Source organism: Ochotona princeps, chromosome 13 (assembly GCF_030435755.1).
Source record: "Ochotona princeps isolate mOchPri1 chromosome 13, mOchPri1.hap1, whole genome shotgun sequence".
NCBI classification, from domain to species: Eukaryota; Metazoa; Chordata; class Mammalia; order Lagomorpha; family Ochotonidae; genus Ochotona; species Ochotona princeps.
Window position 1 is genome coordinate 64,180,040 of NC_080844.1, and position 22,739 is coordinate 64,202,778.

The following is a 22,739-nucleotide window of genomic DNA, read 5'->3' on the forward strand; positions in this document are numbered from 1 at the left end:
GGATCAAGGCGAGGACCTTAGCCACTAGGCCACGCTGCCGAGCCCGCAGGATGTAGTTTATTCCAGAACCACTACAACGTGCCAGGATACAAGGAAGGAGTGAAAACACCCTGCAAAGGGGGTGGGTACTCGGCCTGGCAGGCGCCAGTGCCCTCATCCTCAGGAGACACCTCCAGATCATGACCCCAACAGACGGCTCAAGTGACTGGGTTCCTGTCACTCAGGTGCGAGATTCGGTCAGTGCTCCTGGCTCACAGCCCTGATCCCGGCCCCCAGCCCTGACCCCGGCCCCCAGCCCTGACCCCGGCGCCCGGCCCTGACCCCGGCCCCCGGCCCTGACCCCGGCACCCGGCCCTGACCCTGGCCCCAGCCCTGGCCATTGTGCTTATCTGAGGAATCAAACAATGGATGGGAGTTTTGTTTTTTTTTCTTTCTCTGTATCTTTCAAATATAATAATCATAATAATAAAGTAACCAGAACAGAGATGAGCCTTAAACTACTTCATAGATTTTTTAAAATCACATATCACCATAATAAATTTTAAAAACTAAAAAGATAAAAAAAAAACTAAAAATTGTACATGTGCATATTTTTGCACAGGCACAAATGTCTGATGAAAGTAACTCTAATTTTAAACTATATTAGCTAATAAGTATTTCCCTTTTTTGAAGATTTATTTATTTATTTTGTTTATCTGAAAGGCAGAATGACAGAGACAGAGGGAGAAACAGAGAAAAAGAGATCTTCCATCTAACGGTTCGTTGTCCAAAGGGTCACAATGGCTAGGGAGAAGCCAGGAGCCTGGAACTCGATCTGGTCCCAGACGTCAGTGGCCAGGGCTGGGGTACGAGGACCATCTTCTGCTGCTTTCCCAGGCACAGTATCCAAGGGCTGGCTTGAAGCGGAACAGGACTCAGCCCAGAGCTCTGGGCTGGGGTCCCAGCACCCAGTAACGTTGACAGGTTTGTTTCTTAATGGAGGTTTTAGCCCAATGATCACTTTCAAAATGGCTACGCCTGGAAAAGCAGCAAAGACCAATGGCTTCCCTAGTCTGCTTTTGTTGTTATTATTATTCATTCTGTTCCATTCATTTGCTTATGTGTTTCTTACAAAGATTTTTAAATTTTTTTTTAAGGGAAAGCAACAGAGAGGAAGACAGTGAGAGAGGTAACTTTCACATGCTGGTTCACTTCCTGCAAGGCCAGAGCTGGCTGCGTATAAGCCCAGAACTCCACGGTGGCAGGGTTCTGGGTCTGCGTACTTGGGTCAATGGCTGCTGCCTTCCCAGACATGAGGGAAGGATGCTGGCCCAGACTTAGAGCAGTGGGACTCAGATCAGAACTCCAACAGGGATGCTGATGACCCAAACAGCAGCTCAACCTGCCACAACATGGGCTCCGTAAGCAATTTCTTACAGGAGGAACAGGCCCAATAATTACAAACTGCCTATGTCTGAAGGACACAGTGGCAGAGACCAAACACTGGGCTTCCACAGCTTCAATTCTGTTACTGCTGTTGTTCATTCTGTTGGTCCTAAGAAGCTAAAAACACTCAACCTCTGAATTCCAACTTTCGCACAAAGCACACTCTCAACAACAAATAGTGGCTGAACTAAAAGACCAAAAGCTACCAAATCTCAAAGTGAAATCCTAGTCCTCCTTGGGCCTGCACAACCCCACAGTCAACTGGTTTACTCTGTAGAAATTAATACAGAGAGTGCCCTTGGGAACAGCCCTTTTATGTACAGAGCAGACTTTAACAGCCAAGTAATTAAACACTGAAAGTAAGAGCGTATAATTAAAATGCTGACAAACCTGCACCAAGGCACACAAGTCGGCTGCTGTAATATTTTTACAATTCCTTTTTATACATAATGTATGACCCTTCTGCTCAAGTTTCCTCTATGTTCTTTGCCTGTGAAATAATTTACATTAATAAATAATTTATTACCATAACTCCTAAAGTAATTATGGTTTCCATCTAATTTTTCTCAGCAGATGAATTGTTCTGCTCTCTGTCCTTTGACTTGTATTGGCAAGTCTCTTCCTAGTGGCCTTTCAAAAATAATTGGTATTGCTGTCGCCTTCTTACGTACTCTGTGATTTCCAGGTCTTCTCACCCAAGTAGCATGAAACACAGAATGTGTGACGTCCATTGTCCCTACAACACAGCGCTTGTTTAACGGCTGCCATCAGCCAGAGGTGGTGAGGGGTGGCTGCTTTCACACCACTCGCCCTATTTCATCAAGGAGGATTAAACCAGCACATGCACCTCCAGGGGTTGGCTGCAGACACCCCCACTGCCAGTGAGTGGCAGGTCTGGAGACCGCCGTGTACTCTAGCTTTTCCACAGTCCCCAGGGACACCTGCAGGCCAGGTCCCTTACTGGGCACACCAGCAGTTAGGGCTGGATCAGGGAGCTGGTTCGCAGACTGGCTAGCTGACCAGCACTTCCTGTGTGAAGAGCAGAACTGGTCATATAGACAGCTCTTCCCCAGCGAAGCTGTCTGCAGAGGAAACTCTGTCCCAGCCCAGACGGTGGACGGGGGGTGGGCTACAGCGGGAGGGGGGGATGAATCAAGAGGCAACACGCCACCTCTGCTAGAAGGGGCACTGGGAGAGCCGGCCACCAGGACAGGACAGGCAGGTAGCGGCCCAGCTCTACTCTGGCCTACTACTCCCTCCCACACCTCACCCCGGCTTTGCTCTCACCACTTCTTCGGAAAAGCACAAAACCACTTCTTTGTATCAAATTCCCAATCTGCAGTGGGAGACAAGGGTGAGGCTGGGCCTGGTCCACAGCTCCCAACCACAGAGCCAGCAGCAGCACTGTGAGACACCTGCTGCGTACTCTTAATTCTATTGGTTACCTGCTCCATCACAGCAGGCAGAGGCGGCCACAGGACCAGTACCAGGAAGGGTGGCATTTTAAGCAGTAGCAAGCAGACCACTGCACTTCTCACCCAAACACATCTGCCCAGGTTTTCCTGAGAACATTCAGGAAACCCAAACTCACACTGGCTTCCAGCTTGGACCCTGCATGGAGCTGGGAGAGAAAAACCCTGAGTCATGGGGCCAGCTGTTTCCAGCTCTCACGGGAGACTGCCACCAATCAGGGCTGGAACATGAGTCCTTTATCTTCAGGAGACAGGCTGGAGTTGGCAATTACTATAATTTGGCATTTTATCTGTGCCTAGCATTGTCCAGCTCTGGAAGAGCCAAAAAGTCCAGGGTATACCCTCAGGGTATTCTCTTCCCTGCTCCTGAAAAGCAGGCACACCTAAGATGAAATCGCAAGGCCTGGCATGCACTCAGTTCCTGGCACGGGGAGGCCACAGAACCTCCATTCCTGGGTTGGATGGGCTGAGAGGTAACCTCAACTCCCCCAGCGCAGAGGTAACCTCAACTCCCTCACTCCCTCTGCTGACACTCCTGCCTCAGCAAGGGCATGGACCTGATGGAGGCCAGGGTCAGGCTGGCACCCCTGCTAGGCTGCTGTCTCTTTACAGCCCCACAAACACCTGCCTATTTGCAAGGTGAAGAAACCAAGGCTCTCGGAGACACGGCGGACTGCTCACGGTTCTGTGGGCCTCTCCAGTTTGGGAAGTTGGACTAGGCCCTGGAGAATTCATTGCCTGTTCTTCCTGCTGCTCCACAAGACATGAATTTCCCTGAAGGCACGAGCAGTCTGATTCACACCACCCCTGCTCCGAGTGCTCAGCATATACTGGCACCCAATTCACACTAACAAGGACATGCTACCAAATGAACGCAGGCAAACAAACAAACAAAGCCTCAGCCACATGCGCTGCTCCTGGGTAGGGGTTTTCCTGAACCAAGCAAAAGGCAAGCAGCTGCAAGGGAGAGATCACACAGAAGGTAGGGACTCCATAGCATCTCGGGCATGGGCCTGCAGACAGACAGCAGACAGGGCTCCGCCAAGGCAGAGCACTTCCTGAGACACCACCCCACGAACAGGACCTGGAGAAGCAGCAGGTGCCCCTGGGCTGCCCAAGCAGGAGACCAGTCTCTTGGGAAACGGCAGGCCTCCTTAGGAGAAAGCAGACTGAGGGCCCCCAGAGGCCCCCATTCCTGGCTCCAGGGCTTCCACACACCTCCCTGCAAGGGCAGCTCTCTGAGCCGCACCCCTCTCACGAGGAGCCTCACTGGTCCCTCAGATGGAACTCAGAGCCCTTTCCTGCGGGAGCATGGTACTCTACACCTCAACCCTCTTTATTCTCTGTTTTTGTTCCAACTTTATTATTTACATTCATTTTATTGGGAAGGTAGAGAAAAAGATTTTTCATCTATTGGTGCATTCCCCAAATGTCCCTGACAGCTCAGGTTGTGCGTGGTCAAAGCTAGGAGACAGGAACTCCCTCTAAGTCTCCCAGGAACCTCAGCCATAGTGTGCTGCCTCCCAGGGTGCAATATTAACAGGAAGCTGGATCAGACACCAAGGCAGGACTCAATCCCATGCACTCCAGTGTGGGATGTGGGTCCCAGGCAGAAGCATAACCAGCTGGGCTGCAACACCCTCCTCTGGGTTTGCATTCTTATCTGTTTATCTGAGACACAGAGAGAATTCCCACCTGTTGCTTCACCTGCCAAATGCTCATAAAAGTTGGCCAAGACCCAGCTGAGCCCGGGCTGAAGCCAAGGCTGAATTCAGGAGCCAGGTCTCACACTGGCGGCAAGAATCCACTTCCTTCTACTATATCCGCTGCCTCCCAGGGTCCACAGGAGCAAGGGGTGGGAGGTGGGTAGTAATCCCAGGAGCCCATCCAGTGTGGAACAAGGGCTCCTGAACATCATTACAGTCCCTAGGCCAAGCACCCACTCCCTCAGTCCTCCTCTTGGAGAAGTTTCTGCACTAAATGTACAAGCACCAGGCTACCCAGTACATGGGACAAACCTACAAGGTCCTTACATCAGAACTGCATTCTGAAGGAGGCAAACAGGAGCTCAGAGGGAACACTCAAGCCCCAGCACTGTCCATTTAAACTGCCACAAATTCCACCTTATTTTGAGGCCCACAGTGCTAGGGTCTGGCAGGTCTAATGCATGAACCATCTGCAAGTAAAGAATAGTAGCTCCACAACCCGGTGTGGGGGGCTGGCCTCAGCTACAGCTTACGTCTAGGCAGGGCCGAGTAGCTGGGCATGCCTGGGGCCAGGCACCCTCTTCCCAATCACGAGTGTTGCTAGGAGGCTCCTGGGCCCACGGCAGGGCACTGAGGGTTGGCACAGGCCTCCAAAGCATGCTGGGCAGGGAAACCAGGACCAGAGGATCTCCCTGCTTCTGGTTCCTCTACCTGGCAGCATTCAAGAGGTCCACCCAGGATCCTCAGCTGCGGCACCTGACCGAGCAGTAAGCAGGGATCCAGGTAGGGAACCTGGGTCCGACACTGCCTCCCATGGGTAGGGTGGCCTTCCTGGATCTGGGCTCGCCTCCTGTGGATGGACAGGCCCCCGCTCCTGTCCTTGCAGCTGCGCAGAGGGCATTGGGGATAGTGCCCAACAAGTCAGATGCAGCACCTTTCTCATCCTCATCTACAAGAAATGCCTCAAAGGAAGCAGACAAAAAAGCACTGGGCACAGAGAGAAAGGCTGCAGGCCTCTGCATGGCCCTCAGAGGACCAAGTGGGGACCACAGACCTGGGGGCTGTCCACCACTCAAGTCTGACCCAACACAGGCCCTGCCAACTCGCATTTCACAAGACATCCCCAAAGGGGGCCAGGAGAGATGGCAGAAGCACAACCACCATACGGCAGCCCGCACATGCAGACATCAACACGATCAACACCGTCTTCTCTCTTTTTCCCCTTACAGAGGCTCTGTAACTACATGTTCACCATGGACCCAGCCACGTACAAAGACGCAAAGAACATAAACACGCAGGAAGATGTCAACAGTGGCCTTCACCAGCTTCTGGAGCTAGGAACGGTGACACTACTCTCCTTTCTGGTTTTTGTTTTTTAAATGATGGCTTTCTTCCATCTGGATTTCTTTCCTGGCCAGGCAGAACTCAGTGCTGGAGAACACAGCAGTCATAGAGTAGGTGCCAGTACCTGAACCCTCGCTCACCCCAGCAGCCCCGGCCCCCTCCAGCACCTGGGGACCCAGAATTTAGCACACAGAGAGAACAGAGTCCCCAGGCTGCTCTCGGAACCCATGTCCACCTTGGCTGCAAGGACCAGGAAAGGATGAGGGCTTGGACCCGCCAGGCTACTTACCCATAATTCCACAAGAGAAAAGGGTAGGTCCTTGACTCATCTTCTTTGGCGTGTGCTGAAAACAACCAGAAAAGTCGTTGACTCTCCACGTCAAAGCATGCTTGCCCATGACTGCATCGGTCCCTCACTAAAGTCACACTGAGGGGGACTGCCCATGGCCAGGAAGGAAAGGGCTCAGAGACAGCCTGTGCCTAAACAGAGGCTTCTGCACCTTGCCAGGCTCCAGGCAGTCATGGACCGCAGCAAGACCTGCACAAGTGATGCGGAGCAGGGAGAGGCGGGGTCTCCCTAGGCCGGGAGGAGCCTGGAGGGGGCACGGAGGAGGGCCTGCCTCCCACTCCCAGCCCCCTCCCCTGGGAATGCACAAACAGTTCTTCCTTTGCTGTTTTAGAAACCTCAGGAAAGCTGGGGGGTGGGAGGAGGATGGCTCTATGAGCCTGCCAGCCCCATCCCAAGGTATTTTCTGCACATAAAGAAAAATGCAGAGGTTCCATCTGGTCTCACTGCAACAGCCATGACTTCTGTGCTTTGGGGACTATATCCCACAAGGGCTCCCCACTCACTGTCAGCACCTCACATCCTGCCCCACTTCACACAAGCCTCAGCTGAACACCTGTTGGTGGACAAGGCCCTAAGTCCTGACACGCACTCCACAGCTCCATAGTAAACCAAGCATGGAATAGTCTGAGGGTTCCTAATGCCAGATCAAGACACACAGGTCAAGAGGCTCATTCTGGTGTCATGCCATGCCCAGTCAGACCCCAGGACTAAAGTGTGTCTGCCTCCAAAATTTCAGACTCACTGGCTCACTCATGCACTCCTGTGGAAAGAGGGGGAGGGGCTATTCACACAAGGTGAATGCAGCCCCAGCCCCACAAGTGTCAGCCTGGCCCAGAAGGCTCCAGCTTCTGAGAGGAGACCCCGATGCCTACACCCTCGAATGTGAAGTGGCTAGGAGCGTAGGCCCTGGCTCTTTAAGGCCTGGCAGGAGGGTGGAGTCAACTACAACACCTGCCCCACCCAGATAAGAGAGTGCCAAGCAGCTGGCATCAGCTCCCTCACCCATCCCCAGCTGCCCAAGCCAGGAACTTTGCCCTTGCTTGGCAATACATTTGGTCTGTAGGGGTTACCAAGAGTCCACCCCAACGAGCCTAGGGTGGCAGAGGACAGAGTGGACACACCATCACAACACAGAGCGCTTGGGGCTGGAGTGCTGCCAGGCATGTGTGCTAAGGGGGCAGAGGTCAGTGTTAGCTTTGGGGAGGAGGGCAGGAGCGGGGGATGCCAGAAGGAGCTCACAGAGGACATGACGGAGAAGGGGGCAGGGGATCACAGCCCTTCTCCAGCCCCCTTCCTCAAGGCAGAGTCCCTTAAAGCAAGGCAGGCACAATGGGTTAGCTCACCCTCTAGGATTCCACTGACAGTCATCAACTATAGCTCTCCAGAGAAATATCTGGAAAGAGTTAAAGAAAACTGCACCTGCCTCCCTCCCCGCTGACACAGCGAATGTTTCAGGAGTTACAGGATGTGCGGCTGAAAGCCACACCAAAGTCACTCAGGGGAGAGCCGGGGACAGACAGCAGCTGACAAACCCAGGAGAACGGCCACCTGGGCCAGGCTGCCTGTGCGACTAGGCATAACGGCCTGTGGAAACCATGCAGGGCCCTGATTCCAAGGGCCGGGGCACAGAAGGAGAAGTCAGACCTCTCTACAGCAAAGAGACAGCTCCCAGTGCTCAAATGGAACCCAGGACCCATAACAACACCCTCTGAGGAGCCCCAGTCCCACCCTGCGCTGACAACCCAGCCTGGAAGTCCACAGGAGCCCACACCAAGACAGGTTATGGAAGGCAAAAGCAATCAGACGCTGATGCCGCTAAGGCAGATGGGGCCTTCCAGATGGGAAGAAGCAGAAGTGGAGTGGCAATGATCACGGTTGGCAGAACAGAGTCCCTGGCCTTTGCGTTCTACCCTGCTCTGGACAGCGGGCACCATGGGGCATTCCTGCTCAGGGCTCCTGAGGAAGGTGGAAGCCAAAGGTGCCTGTCTTGCAGCCATGGTGGGAAGTCGCTGGGACAACACACAGGGCTCCCAGGACACTGACTCACTGCACCTTCATCCCTTCAAGGACCGGCAGGTATTTGTTGTGGAGTCCAGAGAACCCCACCATTTCCCAGGTTGGGAGCACACCCCCACTCCACCCTACCCTACCACCTCCCAGCAGAGGCCTTCACAATGCAGGGTCACCTTTCCAAACCGGGTTCAGCCCAGGCCACTGCTCAACAACCTTCTCCAGCAACCAGGGTGAAGCATCTCCTGCCCACCTCACCAGCATGGGCCACCCCAGTGCTGTGCGGTGAGATCCTTCCAGGACTCTGCATCCTTGGTCCTGAACCTGCCCATACAAGCAGGAGCAGCACCCACGCCATCGGAGCTGCAGGCAGGGATCAGCATGAGCGTGTGTTACTGTCCACTCCAGGAGAAAGCAGGCTTCTTGGGAAGGGGAGGAGGGTGGTATTCAAAGATCTCAACACACAGCAGATACCACAGCTGAGCCCACTTCACCCCATGAAAGCCAGATCAAAGGAAGGGAATTTTCCACTCCCCAAGTTAGTGGCCTGAGGCAAGTTCAAAACTCAGGTCACCACAGGACCTCCCCAACCAGGCCTGTTCCAGGTCCTCTTGCCAGCCTCAGGTCCCCACCCAGAGATGGCATCACTGAGCTCACAAACTGAAGGAACAACCTCTCCATGTCCCCTATCTTAAGTGAGCCACCCCTGGCTTCTCTCACTGAGGATTCAGAACTGCAGCCCCCGCCTACAGGCAGCACCCCAATTCTGCATCATGACCACACAGTGCTGTGGTAGAAATGTCAGCCACAATATCCACAGGTCTCCTGGCACAGATGGGCATGGAATAAGCCATAGCTGGCTCGGTGGCTCTGACTCCTGAATGGGGGGTGAGGGGCACTCGGCCTGAGAAGCACACCTGCTTCCCTGATCCCCTCCCCGCACCCTCTTCTGCAGGCCTGACTCACCAACTCTTCCTGGGGCCTGGGGAGTTCTCTGCCATCATCCCCCCAAGTCCTCCTCTGGGGTGAGTTAGCAGCAACGGTCTCTGCAACTGACCAATGAGGAACTGGGACAGACTGTGCAGGCTTTGAGATAGGATTAGGGCCCATCTTGCTCTTGGAGCCCCTTCTGTGAGGCTAGCCAGTGGTGGCCAAGCCCAGGGCTCCCAACAGAACAGGCACTCCTGACCACTGGCAGGGCTCCCCAGGTCCCAGCTCCAGGAGTTCCCGCCTGGCTCCAGGCTACCAGAGCCTCCTTCCCCCTGGCCTATCAGGGACATGGTGACACTGACCCTGCAGCCAAACCTCTAACCTCACCACACCTGCAGCAGGAGCGCCCGGCCCATCACCAGTGTCGAGGTCCCAGGATGCTCGGCGTCTACACAGAGGGCAACGCCAGGCTTGGCAGAGGTTCCCAGGGAAAAAAGATGCAGGCACTTCCTCCTGGAATCTCTCTCTTCTCAAGGCCTTCTAGCACCAGGCCCAGGCTCTGGGAGACTCCTTAGAGACTCCAAGAGAAGGGTTTGGGGTTCAGGAAGCCAATAGCAAAGGCAAGAGCTGGACACCAGGCTAAGACTTAAGGGCCAAGGAAAGAACGGACACAAGGAGCTCTAAAGCAGGAAGTGGCCTGAGCCAGGCCAGAGGCATTGCCTCCCAGCCACAGCGGCAACCAACGAGTCACTCTTTCCTCTGGAGACAGGACGCCACATGCAGGGGAGATGAGGCAGCTCAGCACCTGCCCCTCCCAAACGGCACACTGCAGTACAAAGAAGGGTGACCCAAGCCCTGAGGAGGCGACAGTGCCCTGAGGGGAAGTCCTCAAAGACATGCCAGCCATGCGCAGCTCTGCTGAAGTCCCAGGCGGCCCAAAGAAACCACTGCACCTTCTGTGGCCAGCCAGGGCTGAGAGCTGAGGTCATGCGCCAAAATGCCAACTCAAGAGACCAGGAGTCTAAAGATCCCAACAACCTGCCACAGCCACTTGCCCTTCAGAGCAGGCCAGTAATGGCCTGGGCTTCCTCTACCTTGTGCCAGAGAGCACAGGAGTAGGGGAGGTCAGGCAGCCCGGGGCTCCCTCTGCCCTCTGCCTGGGAGCCACCCCTCACCAGTTCTCTTTGGTCTCCAGACTCAAGAGATGCCCAGGAGATATGCCAGGGGGAGAAGGCCAGGCCCAACCACAGGAGGTGGTCACTGTGGAGATGAGAACAGGCCCTGGGCCCAAGCGTGGGCGTGTGGAGAGCAGCCAGGGGAGTGCAGTGCTCCCAAGGCCAAGTGACTGGGCAGCCTTCCAGGGGCAGCGGCTCGTGGAGGGACGCGAGGAGGAAGGGCCTCAGCAGAGGACAGCAGCCGGGCAGAGTGGGAAAGGGAGAAGCGGGCAGGCTCTGCCTGGGCTGTGGCACCGCCCGCACCCTGGCTGTCCCCGAGCCAGGGAACATGGAACACTGACAGCTGTTCTGTTGTGTTTGTGTGTGTGTGTGTGTGTCTTTCTCTCTCTCTCTCTCTCTCTCTCTCTCTCTCTCTCTCTCTCTCCTGGGAGGAGGGAGAGTCACGTCCCCAGCATTTTATTTTTAAAAAAAAGAGGGCGGGAGGGGGGGCGGAGTATCCCATCCGTTCCCAGGCCCCGGAGAGCAGCCGGGGCTCCTCCTCCAGCAGCAGCAACTCTGGTTCCAAGGACCCCTGGGGGACCTGCCCTGCTCTGCTGGAGAGCAGCTCAGCGGCTTGGGGCCAGGGTGGGCTACGCCTCTGGGGCCTAGGCTGCCACGGTTCCCAGCCTCCCCACAGCCCTGTTTTCCCCCTTTAACCTTAAACTTCCACTTCTAATATGTCTCAGTTTGATCAGGAAACTAGAGGAATGATTTCTTTCTCTCCTGCTGTTAGCCTGCTTGTCGGGTGGATGGCTTAGAAAGCTACAGCAACCCCCACCCGTGCGGGCAGCTCACGGGTAGGCACAGCCTCTGTCCCGCAGGGCTGGGCACTGGACAGGTCATTTGGGGTTTGTCTTCAGGCACTCACTGCACAGCTCTCTCCAGGGAATGGAGGAGCCCTGCTGAATGGGTGTAAGAAGCCACAGGCCAGGCCCGGTGTGATAGTATAGCAGTTAAAGTCCTCGCCTTGAATGCACCAGGCTCCCATATGGGCGCTGGTTCATATCCCAGCGGACCCGCTTCCCATCCAGCTCCCTGCTTGCGGCCTGGGAAAGCAGCTGAGGACAGCCTAAGCCCTTGGGAACCTGCAACCGTGTGGGAGACCTGGAAGAAGCTCCTGGCTCCTGGCTTCGGACTGGCTCAGCTCCAGCTGTTGCGGCCGCTTGGGGAGTGAACCATCGTACAGAAGATCTTCCTCTCTGTCTCTCCTCCTCTCTGTATATCTGTCTTTCCAATAAAAATAACTAAATGAAGCCACAGGCCAACAGACAAGGGCCTGACCTGCAGATCGCATGTGGGCATTCTGTTCACTCACGTGTGGCCTGAGCACCCCTTCCCAGAGAGTCTATGCACAGGGGGTGAGCACAGGACCCATCCCGCGGCAGGATGGCAGGCAGGGCGGGAGGAGGTGAGTGGACTCAGCACCTCCCAAAGCTCTGGGTGTCACCACATACCCTTGGGACCCCGTCCTGCTCCCACCTGCCCTGGACAAGCTGCACAGGGCCAGGACCAGACGAGGCCAACAATGAGTCTACCTGGAGCACATGCACCAAGCCAGGCAGCTGAGAAAGTTCTAGACTGAGCCTCCACCTGGGGGCAAAGGAAACAGAAGGAAGGAGAAAGGAGACAGTCGACCCAAAGCTCAGGGGTAGGGGCTGCGACCTGCATTCGCCATCAAGAAGGGAGCCAGCTACCCAATAAGTGGGAACAGGGAGAGGGAGGGCTCAGAGGAAGGCCAAGACCCTAATCTGGAAGAGTGCACGTAGCAGAAACCCAGCCAAGGAGCACGCCTGTGTCCCAGCTGTCTCTCTTCTCATCCCCTGGAAGAGGCAGCTGACATGAGCTCAACCATCCCGAGGAGGGAACAAGCATGGTGGTGGCCCCATGGAAGCCGTTAGCAAAGTGCGATGCTGGGCAGCTGCTCCCTCAGGCCTGCAGTCAGCCCTATCCTTTGCACTCAACCTCTGGTCAGTGACTTGAGGAATGTTCTTCAGCTTTCCCCGGAAGAAAACCGCCAGGGACAGGAAGCACTGCAGCTGGCATCTGCATCCACTTGGCTGTGAGACAAGGGCCTAAAAGTGATGAGGTCAGAGCCATGGGGCGACGGGACTCATCTCACCCACCCCGTCTTCTGAGCACCTGCTGGCCACCGAGCCCAGGGGTTCATCAAGGAGCAGAGGGCCCAACATTCTGCCTCCCTAAAGCTCCACTCTGGTCGGGGGAGATCAACAGACACAACGAGTTACAGGTTAAATACCTATGAGGGGGAGAAAACAAGCAAAGGCGACAGAAGTGTGCGGCATGGATGGATAGCAGACGAGTGGCCGGAGCAGACAGAATTCCAGGCCATGCAGGAAGCGCCAAGGCTGAGACAAGCTCACACCTGCTGAGTCTGAGCCAGAACCCTAGGGAGGCCCAGGCCATGATAGGGGCACCACAGTGCTGTCACCGTGGCCACAGAGTGGGACTACAGAAAGCCTTGCACATTCCAGCGAGGACCAGAAACAGGAAACCAAGGAAAGGTTCTGAGAACGGCAGGTGAAACTGCAGTCTCCTGCAGCTGTTGGGTAAACAATAGTTAGAAAGAGCCAGAAGACCAAGCCTATCACCAGAAGAACCCATGTGACAGAAAACGAGGAGGGGGATCGGGTGGTAGTACTGCAGGCGTTAAGAAGTAACCCAACACTGCTCTGTTCTTTGCCACAGTGACCAAGTTGCCCACAACCATGCACCCTTCCACTGCTGTTCCCTGCCCTGCTCGGGGAGCTGACACTGCCTGGAGGAAGAGGCCGGAACACGGGCCCAGGAAATGGAGCTGGCGAGAGGAAAGGGCTAGTACCAGGGAACTGCCCCATTCCCAGCCCAGCTGTCACCTCAGTAACAGGGCAGGGGGGGAGGGCAGTATCTCTAAGCTGTTCTGCTCATCCTTTAAGGTCCTGACAGTGTCCCTGCCGTGCCTGAGCCAAGCCCACCCTCCTCTCTACACATGGACTTCACATAGGCTCCAGCTCGAGGTACCACTAAAGGGATCCCCAAGGGTCCCTAGTGCCCCTGGCTGTCCAGCCCACTCTCTAGCTAGATTAGAAGTTTCCCAATGGAGAAAGGACAGCCCCCAGCTCAGCCTTCCTCCTCTCCAGGCCAGCGCAGTATACAGCAAGGGTGCTAGGGAAGGCCAAGGAGTGGACACAGGACTCAGCGGCTGTCCGGAGCTCTATTCAGGGTTCGTGAGCCAGGGGAAGGATGCCCCTTAAAGGGAGTTCAATGTGGCTTGAGGGGCCGTACAGGCTATTCCTCACCCTTGGAGAACACTGAAGAGTTCCAAGGACTCAGCCGTCCATCAAACTCACTTTCAGGGGCATATGGACCTGAACAAAGCATCTTTTCCCACACAACGGCTATGATCTGCACAGCCCAGCCACCCCCACAGGGTCCCAGGGTCACAGTGCCAGCCTGGCCCACCTCCCTCACCAAGCATCCTCTACTCTGGGCTGGGCTACTCCCTTTCTGTCAAATCTTGGTTGGGCACTAGGACACCTCCCAGAGCCTCTACTGACTGCCAGGCCTGGATGCCCCGTCCCTAGCCCCACCTGCACCTGGAGCCTCCAAGAGGCCATCAAAGAGGTCAGGTTCTTACCAGTTCAGGGTTCAAGGTCCTGCACGCAGCAGCGTCCACTCCCTGCTTGTCAAGGCTGTTTCTCAGGACCATCACCATTGTAAGGATCTCAGGCACGGGGCTGCACCCCAGGGCGGGCACAAGCCATCTTCAGTTGAGCACACGGGCAGCAACGAAGCCGGAGCACCTACCAGGACCAGCTCACTGGCTACTCACCCTCAGCAAGGGTGCACACGTGGTCACTTCCCTGGAAAGACAAAAGGCACAGAGATTCAGGGTTAAGAACAGGAGCCCAGAGGGCAGGACCCCAGGGCCTCTCTCTGACTCTGGCCCTGGGAAGCAGGCGGGACAGAGCCCTCCTGCTAGGGGAGACACACTCAGGGCGGGCGGCCACAGCGTGACATCACCTCCTTGGCTGGAGCCAGCTCCCTGGCGGGTGGACAATGCTTTGAGGCCCAGCCCTGTGATTCCTGTGAGACCATTCTAAGGCTCAGGGCAGCCAAGAAGCTGAAGCCGTGCAGCCTCTCACCACTGAGCTGGTGCTACGGGCAGCTTCCACAAGCGAGCACCCGGTCTGAGGGTCCCACCGTGCCTAAGAGTGCCTGTATCTAAAACCGGAGCCAGCCCACCAGCTCCCCCTTCTCCACTAGATTCTAAACAGGTACATGCTCCTGTCCTTAGAAGGGTCACTGGGGGTCCTGGAACTTGGCCATCTTCTCCAGAACAAACCAGACCACATGCATCTGCGGCAGCGAGGACAGCAGCCCCCTCCCCGGCTCCGCCATCTCACAGAGCCTGTTCATAGCCTCTCGTGGTCTACCTCCCCCCTCACCACCACTCAGCTACCTTGCTCAAGCCTGAAACCTGAAATAGCTCTGCACAAGTCACACCTTCCCCCTTCCCTGATCCTGCTTCCATCCCTGCGTCCAACCCTCGGGTGGCGAGATGCCTGAAGAAAGTCACATAGGCACGAAGACTCTGAAGATCACCCTCAGAAAGTAAAAGTAAATAAATAAATAGCTGTGGTTAATGGGAATAAATAAAAAGTAGCTCCTAATCTGTAATTAAAAACCAATTGCTCAGCACAGCAAAAGGTTGCAGAAGTTGCTGCTCTGGGTAAAAATTAATTGTGCCTTGGTCTTTACTTGCCATCCAGATTGTAAATCATATTTTCCTGTTTACTTCGATTAGACTTTACAGTGGGTGTTACTGAAATTGCTCCATTACAGGCCAGCTGGCAAGCACAGGAAAATTACCTTCAACTGTTCTTCGAAAACAAAGTTCATCCAAAGTGCAAATGCAGGCAAGGAAGGAGGGAAATCGATACATTTTCAAAGACTGGACTGTTGAGGAGCAGAGCTCCGGGGGTCCAAGGACGCCCCAGACCCAGCTGGGAGACCTGACACCCAGTTTCAACGCCACATTAATCTGGAAGCCAGGCAACCGGAGCATGCGGGACATGTTCAAGGAAGGGCTTTCACACCGCCCGACCAAGGTCTGGCCAGCAGCTGAGCCAGGAAGGCCCGCCGGCCCCCTGGGTGCTTGGCTCAGGAGCAGGCAGCAGGGGTGCCCATGGATTTCCCCTTCAAAGGGGCCCTTTGTGCGGCCTTGGTGCTGGAAGCCAGGTGGCAGCCATCGCCATTCTGGGTGTGGGCCTCTACTCTGCTCAGGGGGCAGACAGCCACTGGTACTGGGCAGGGTGCTGCAGGGACTCTCCCACCGCCCCTGCCTGCTGCTCTCAGGAGGCAGCCAGGTTCAGCAACCGCTGCTCAGGTCTCGAGTCCAGCACACCTAAGCCAAAGGTATCACAGGCAAGCAGAGTGGGAGCCCCTGCTCAGCAGACACTGCTACTGGGGACCCTGCTCTCCCAACGAACACCCAGGCAGCCTCCCTGGGTGGTGCGCAGAGGGTAAGCCAGTGACAGGACCCTACTGAGCGGGGCCTGTGGGAGCACAGGGCACCCACTCAGCAGCCCCTACGAAAAATGTGCATGTGACACCTAGTTAACTCAGCGTGTGGTGAATGCAATCGCCCAAATGAGTAGCACAGGTCATTCAGGGTTCAAAGTTGGAACCAGAACCCTAGTGGACCAGCTACAGGCCTGTACCTCGTAGCACAAAGTGCCCCACCCCATTTCCCAGCCAAATGTACGCCTCTGAAACTCACAAGGAAATTGCCAAGGGACCGAGAAATAACTCTCATTAGCAGAATTACATTCACACCAACACTGCACTTAAATACTTCATTCATGCCCAAACAAGCCAAGCACCCAGATGCCACTCCTTGGGTGAATGGTGAAACAGATGCCTGTGGTCCGCACACACCATGGAATATTACTCAGCAATAAAAAGGAGCACACCACGAATGCACTCAATGACCTGGACACACCTCTGAAGGCCTCTGCTGCATGAGGAAAGCCAGTCCCAGGGACTACCTATGCTGTGATCCCAACTGTATCATCTTCTCAAAGCAACCAACTGACAGAGCTGCCAGCCTGGGCTGTGGGCTGTGGCTGCAAGTGTGGAGACTTTGAACAGCAACCAGAGGGCTCCTTAAGGAGATGAAGCGCTGGCTCTGTGCCTTGGCTCTGCCGGGGTCCATGCCCTGCAGCAGGCGCGGTCCCACGGTGTGTGAAGTGTCACTACTGGGAGAAATGGAGGCGCCCCTGTATTTCTTAGAACTGCATGACAGCAAATTCATTTCAAAATGAAGAATTCAAATAAATCCCACTCAATCCATGCATCTGTCAAAACTCACAGAATTAACTGAACACCAAAGAGTGAATTGTCCTCAGTGTAAACAGGAGTAGGGAGGAGTACAGCCCCCCTCCCAGGTTATACCAAGACGACCATGTGCAAAGATGGGGCTAAAAGGGGAGAAGTCCGTGTCTCTGTGGAATTTGACAACCCAAGCTTTCACCTCGAGCAAGCCACATGCCTTCAGTTTCCTTATCTTCAACAATGGTGTGCCGGGGCACCTGTGATGCCAACATTCCATGCTTGGAGTGCCAGTTTGGATCCTTGCTGCTGCACTCCTATTCCAGTTCCCTACTAATGCACCCGGGAAAGCCCGAATGCTTGGGCCACGGCCACCACGTGGGAAACACGGACGGAGTGTGAGATGCCTGCCTCCAGCCTGGACCAGCCTCAGCTGCTGCAGTCATCAGGAAAACAAACTAGTGATTGGAAATTATCTCCCCCACCTCCACCCTCTGCCCCAAGCTCCCTGTCACTCTGCTTTGAAGTAAGTGAATCTTCTTTAAAAAACTGAAAACAAAACAGGTATGACAGGGGTGGGCACTGGCACATAGTTTAAGGCACAGTGTGGGTTCCTGCATCCCATATTGGAGGCCCTGGATTTATTTGTGTCTCAACTCTGCTCCCAAGTCCACTTCCTGCTAAAACACGCTCTGGGAGGCAGCAGACAGAGCTCTAGTGCTTCTGTCCCTACACCTAACACGGAAAGCTCAGCTGGAGCTCCAAGCTCTGGCTTCAGCAGCTGCAGGCATCTGGAGAGTGCGGGGGCAGATGGAAAAATCTCTCCAGTGGGGGGTGATAATCCTTTCGCCGTGGGGGCTGCTGGTAATTTAAATGGGCCCAGCATTCCTGCTCCCCTGAGGTGCTGTCACACCCTTCGTGTCTGTCGAACACAGTGGGCTCCCTCCCCACACTGCCACCCTCCCCATCTGGAATTGCCCAGGATCAGCCAGAGAAAGGCCAGGGAAGGGTCTCCCCTCAGCGGTCACTTCAGCTGACCACAGGGACATAGTGCTCTCAAGGCTGCCACCCCAGGGCCTCCACACAGTGACTCATTCACCAGAATTTCCAACCCACAAGCAAGAAGCCATGTCAGACTGCAGTGGCACATTCCCTGACGGCAGCCCTGGTGGCAGTGCTGGTGGCAGATGGCCCTGCCCACGTCCTAAGGTGGCTGCTTCTATCTGCCCAGGACCATCCTGGAGCCCCATGCAAGGCTGCAGGACAGATGGCACCCACCCCAGCACCCACCTCTGTCATGAGGTGCTCCCACGAAGTGCCCCACATCTGTCTGCTCTCTGACCATCAGGAACACAATGCCTCTTTTCACGTACTCCTCTACACACCCAGTAGTATTCCCACTTGCCAGATGAGAAGCCTGAGGCCACAAGAAATCAAATCATTTGTCCAATATCCTACAGCTGGCAGGGGCCTCAGCTGCTGACACCATGGGGCTGGGACAGTGTTGCTCTCACACAAGTCCTTCCCAGCAGGGTCTTCCACGCATGCACCTTTCTTTGTAACCTTTGAACACAGCTGCCTGATCTGGCTGTGGTCTGAGACACAGTCGCTGGCAAACGGGATCTGCCGGGTTCATCCAGTTCAAGGGAGGAATGAATGCTAATTGGATCCACACTCATCCAAGTTTTGTAAACTCTAATTCTGCATCAGGTGGCTTTGCCACCAAGCGCTTCAGTGGGCTGCCCCTTAAACAACTGGCCACGGTGGTAACGGTCTAAACTCTGCCTGCTCTTGACATCTCTGGCCTGTCCCGAACTATCTGCAGAGGAGTTTCTCACTGCCCTTAAAAACAGAACTCACACTCAAAATGTCCACATGAACTTGGCCTCAGAGAGCCATTTTCTGATGGCCTAGCCAGTCATTGCATTCAGAGCTTCTACTTCCCCTCTGGCGCCGGAAAGGAAATGGGAGGAAAAGAGCAATTCCACAAGGCCTCTGTGAAGGCCTTGCACACTTTCAAACTTGCGTAACCCTGGTGGGGGGCATGACACAGACAATGGAGCAAGAAGCCCCAAGGAAGTGCTTCTCCACAGACCCCGCTGCCCTGGCCCGACTCTGGCTAACAGAAGACAGGAGAAGAGCTGTGAAGGGAACGGCATCCTGGGGGGCAGGTCAAGCTTCACAATGCAGAGCCAGGGGAAGTGAATCAGGCTGTAGAGGCCAAATGTCAGCAGCTGCCAAGGCGTGTTCTCAGGAGCCTGTACTTTCCCAGAGCAAGCGGACACTGGCCAGAGTCGGACACTCCACCAGGGGACAAGCCCCACATGGCAGCTGCCACCCACTCCAGCTGGTTCTCTGGGCCCAGCTGCCCGCCTGAAAGGTGACGGACGGAGGTGGATTGACCTTTGCTGTCTTCCAGGCACAGACAGGAAAACAGAGCCCATTAAGACCTCCTCAGGTGCCAGCCTCCAGCGTTCAGGACATACTCGATGCTGGACGTCAGGGTTAAAGATGGCACAGAAAAGGCAGACTGCTGCAAAAATGCTTTCATGCCCATTTTGTTCCTCTTTCTTGGTCTTTATTTACAGAAAGGATGGATGCTGCAGGGTCTACTTTCTAACAGAGCAGAAATAAGACAACGATTAAGTGTAGCCTCAAGGTGCTGACAAGAGAGTACTATTACAATCTCATCTGACAGAGGGAAAACTGAGGCCCGAGGCCCAAGGAGGCCCGGACAGCCTTAATGAGGCACACTACCTACTTCAGGATCGGTCAATTCCGCAATGAGCCTATAACCACATACTCGACTTCTCAAACACCGAGACACAGACGCCACCCTTGGCAACACACCTCCCCCTTTAATGCTATTGAGCCTCAGGCATGTCACCAACCTTCTGGAACAGACTGTTACAAAACACGGTACCAAGGGCTCAATGTTGGCTGGAAAGGTGGGCAGTTGGACACAAAGGCACCACACTCCACCCTGGACTGCACAGAAGTACACAGCCTCATGCTTCTGGATCCTGCAAGGTGCTGCTTGTTGGCTCCCTAGCCAGACCTTGTGCCATCACCCCTGCCCAGCCTGCCACCCTCTCAAAGCTGACCTCAGCACCACGCCTGCCGACAGCAGGAGCCTGATCAGTCTCTATCTGCCATGTCAAAATGCAGGTCGGGGAGGAGCACTAGCTTGGAGTCCAGAAACTGCATCTCCTAGCACAGTGCCAGCTGAGCTGGCAGACCCTGAGCAAGCCAGGCTACTGTGCCACACTTATCTTGTATCTCCGTGAATTCTAACAAGGAAGTCTTGCTCTGCCCACCTGAGTTTCAACGCCCCGTAAGGTGGTGCACTACCCAAACAAACAGACCTTGACCCTGAGCTCCTGGGCCAGGAAACCCTCTCAACACTACACTCCTGGGACTGGGTTGCTGGGCGCTCAAGGTTCCTGCTGGCCCTAGACAGTGCATCCTCCCACCCTGGCACTGTCCCTGTGGCAGAGCCTGGCATGCCCTGCAGGTGGCTTCTCCCACAGCCAGCATGAATCTACTTCCCTCGCCCGCCACTCATGTGATCCAAGGTCAAAGAAAGCGCACTTAGGGAGGACTTCTGCAGAGCAGGAAGACCTTACCTGCTGACCTGCACCAAGCGGCCGGTGTCCTGCACCATGTTTCTTCAGAAGTGGAGTCTCTCTAGGAGACCGCCCTGTCAAAGCAGCTACCAAGCCACTCTAGCCACCCAGGCACTCAGCTCCCTCACCTGTCCCCCTCATCACTCTCACCAGGGAGTTTCTGCTTTTTTAAGCAAATGCCATTGCTACGACATTATTCAGGGACATGAAAGTGCTGAAGTCCAAAGCCATAACAAATCTGAACATGGGAACCAGACAGCCCGTGCTGCTTCTTGAAATCCAAGCCAAGCACACACACCCGTGTCGTTCTCACCCACCAGGCCCGACGGAAGACAAGTTTGCTGTGGACCAGGATGTGCTGAACAAACTCCAAAGAGAGGCCCTAAGGGACCGGAGGAGAAGGGAGGAGAACCACTGCTCACTGCCTTCTCCAGACCGGGGCGGGGAGAGGGACAGCAGAGGGGACGCCCCAAGATAAGCCACTGTTAATGTTAAGCCACTTAGCCTAAGACAACCATGACCTGTTCTTCAGACGGACTTATTTACAAACCACAATTAAAAAGCAAGACATGGGGGGAAGGAATAACAAAAACAAAAAATGGAGAAGCCTAAACAAGAGGCCTGTGCCACCAGTGGGACTTGCAAGACGAATGCTCCGCCGATGTGCCAAGCCATTTTGCTTCTCTGGGATTGGTCCCCGCACCTGCCAGCTGGAGGGCTGGGCTGCACATGCTGTGGCTCTGTCCAGTGTTGGAGGGATGATGGGGGTAGGAGCCTTTGGCTTACATCATTCTTACAACTGGAATGTTGGTTTTTTTTTTCTTGCATGATTAGATATAGAGAAATTAGAACTTAAACAGGGTCCCCTTTTGTTTGACAGAAAAGACTGACTTCTCTACCCCCATGAGCACCCAAGTCATCCACACGCATCAGCCATTCTGAGCCCAGTTCTCTCACCATCACACACGCAAAGGGGAACCTGAGCCTGCTCTGCAGCAACCGTGCACAGGGGACCTCCCAGGTCTCAATCAAGCCTAACTTGCCATCCAGGGGCCAGGAAACTGGACAACTCCCAAGGCCACTTTCTCACCTGCTCCCTTCCAGGCCCTGGGCTGTGGCCGCTCACATGGCTGAGCTGGTACAGGAGGCCACCTTTACCTCCTGATTTGCTGGCAACAGGCAGAGTGGGCATGACAGAAGGAGGGGTACAGACCAGCCCCTCCCTTACCTTGACTCAGAGGTAGGAATGGGGTGTGTGCCAAGTGCATTTTCCAAGCCTTAAGCACCAGGGCACCTTGGTGTCTTTCAATGAAGCCAGCAAAGTCCTGAGTTAGGACAGGTGTGGAGGGGACCAAGAAGTTAGTCACTGACCAATTGAGACATCTTCATCTGCCGTCTCCTTACTAAAGGCTGACAGAGCCCCTCCCGGCTCAGGTTGCACTCACAGCTGTCCTGCCAGTGTGGCGCCAGCTGCCCAGCCACCCGATAGGGCTGTTCACATGCGCACCAGGGGCCAATGTGCTGTGGGAGGTTATCTCTCACCAGCCGTCACTTGGGACACAGCTGGGAGGGTGGTGATCTCTTTATCTCCAAGGCCAGGGGTCCAAAGCAGTGTCCCAGGTATCACACTGCAACACTTGAGGTGACCCAGGAGGGGCCAAGCAAGCTCTGCAGAAACTGCAGATGCAAGAGCCACCAGGTTTCCCATCAGCCACCCACACACAAGTCACATCCTGACCTTGGTTGCCACTTGAGGGCTTTCCCCTACAGAGCTGCCTGAGTCACTTTAACCAATCCACCTTCCAGGGTCTCTGAGCAAACAGACCCCGTGGGCTACCAACCACACATCAAGCCCTCTGTAATACCAATGCTCTAACACATGCCCAAGAAATCCTTCGGGAAGAGTACGGAAGCACAGCACACTGAAGCCTCATCCCACACGGGCACCAGTTCAGATCTCAGCCACTCCAATTTTGACCCAGTGTCCTGCTAGTGGCCTAGGAAAAGCAGCAGAGGATGGCCCAAGTCCTTGGGCTGCTGCACAGGGGAAACCAATGAAGCTCCAGGCTCTTGGCAGTCTGGTTCAACCCTGTCCACTGCAGCCATTTGGGGAAGGAACCAGTAGATGGAAGATCTCTGTTTCACCCTCTTTGTAACTCTGCCTTTCAAATAAATAAATCTTAAGGGGGGAAAATTTTCTTTGGCCCAATCATGGCCAGAGACCCAGAGCTGCCCAATCAATCTATCATGGGACAAGTTCATAGGAATTCTGGAGCTCCAAGCAGGTAAACCACCAAAGCTGTCCACCTGTCACTCAGTGGTGAGGAGGATGT

General features: G+C 54.9%; 2 protein-coding genes across 2 annotated transcripts in view; both read right to left on the reverse strand.

The window, feature by feature from the left end:
* Positions 1-14,224, reverse strand: part of FAM53B (family with sequence similarity 53 member B) — a 58,570-nt gene extending 44,346 nt beyond the window's left edge. The window contains exons 1-2 of the mRNA XM_004579749.2: positions 14,085-14,224; positions 6,237-6,291 (exon numbers count right to left, since the gene is read on the reverse strand). Coding sequence (XP_004579806.1) covers positions 6,237-6,291; positions 14,085-14,162 — 133 coding nt within the window. The 5' untranslated portion in view covers positions 14,163-14,224. The remainder of the gene's footprint in view (positions 1-6,236; positions 6,292-14,084) is intronic.
* The window catches only part of EEF1AKMT2 (EEF1A lysine methyltransferase 2), a 75,860-nt gene continuing 67,310 nt past the window's right edge, over positions 14,190-22,739 (reverse strand). Inside the window, exon 7 of the mRNA XM_058671587.1 lies at positions 14,190-14,310. The gene's annotated coding sequence lies outside the window, so the exon portion shown is untranslated. The remainder of the gene's footprint in view (positions 14,311-22,739) is intronic.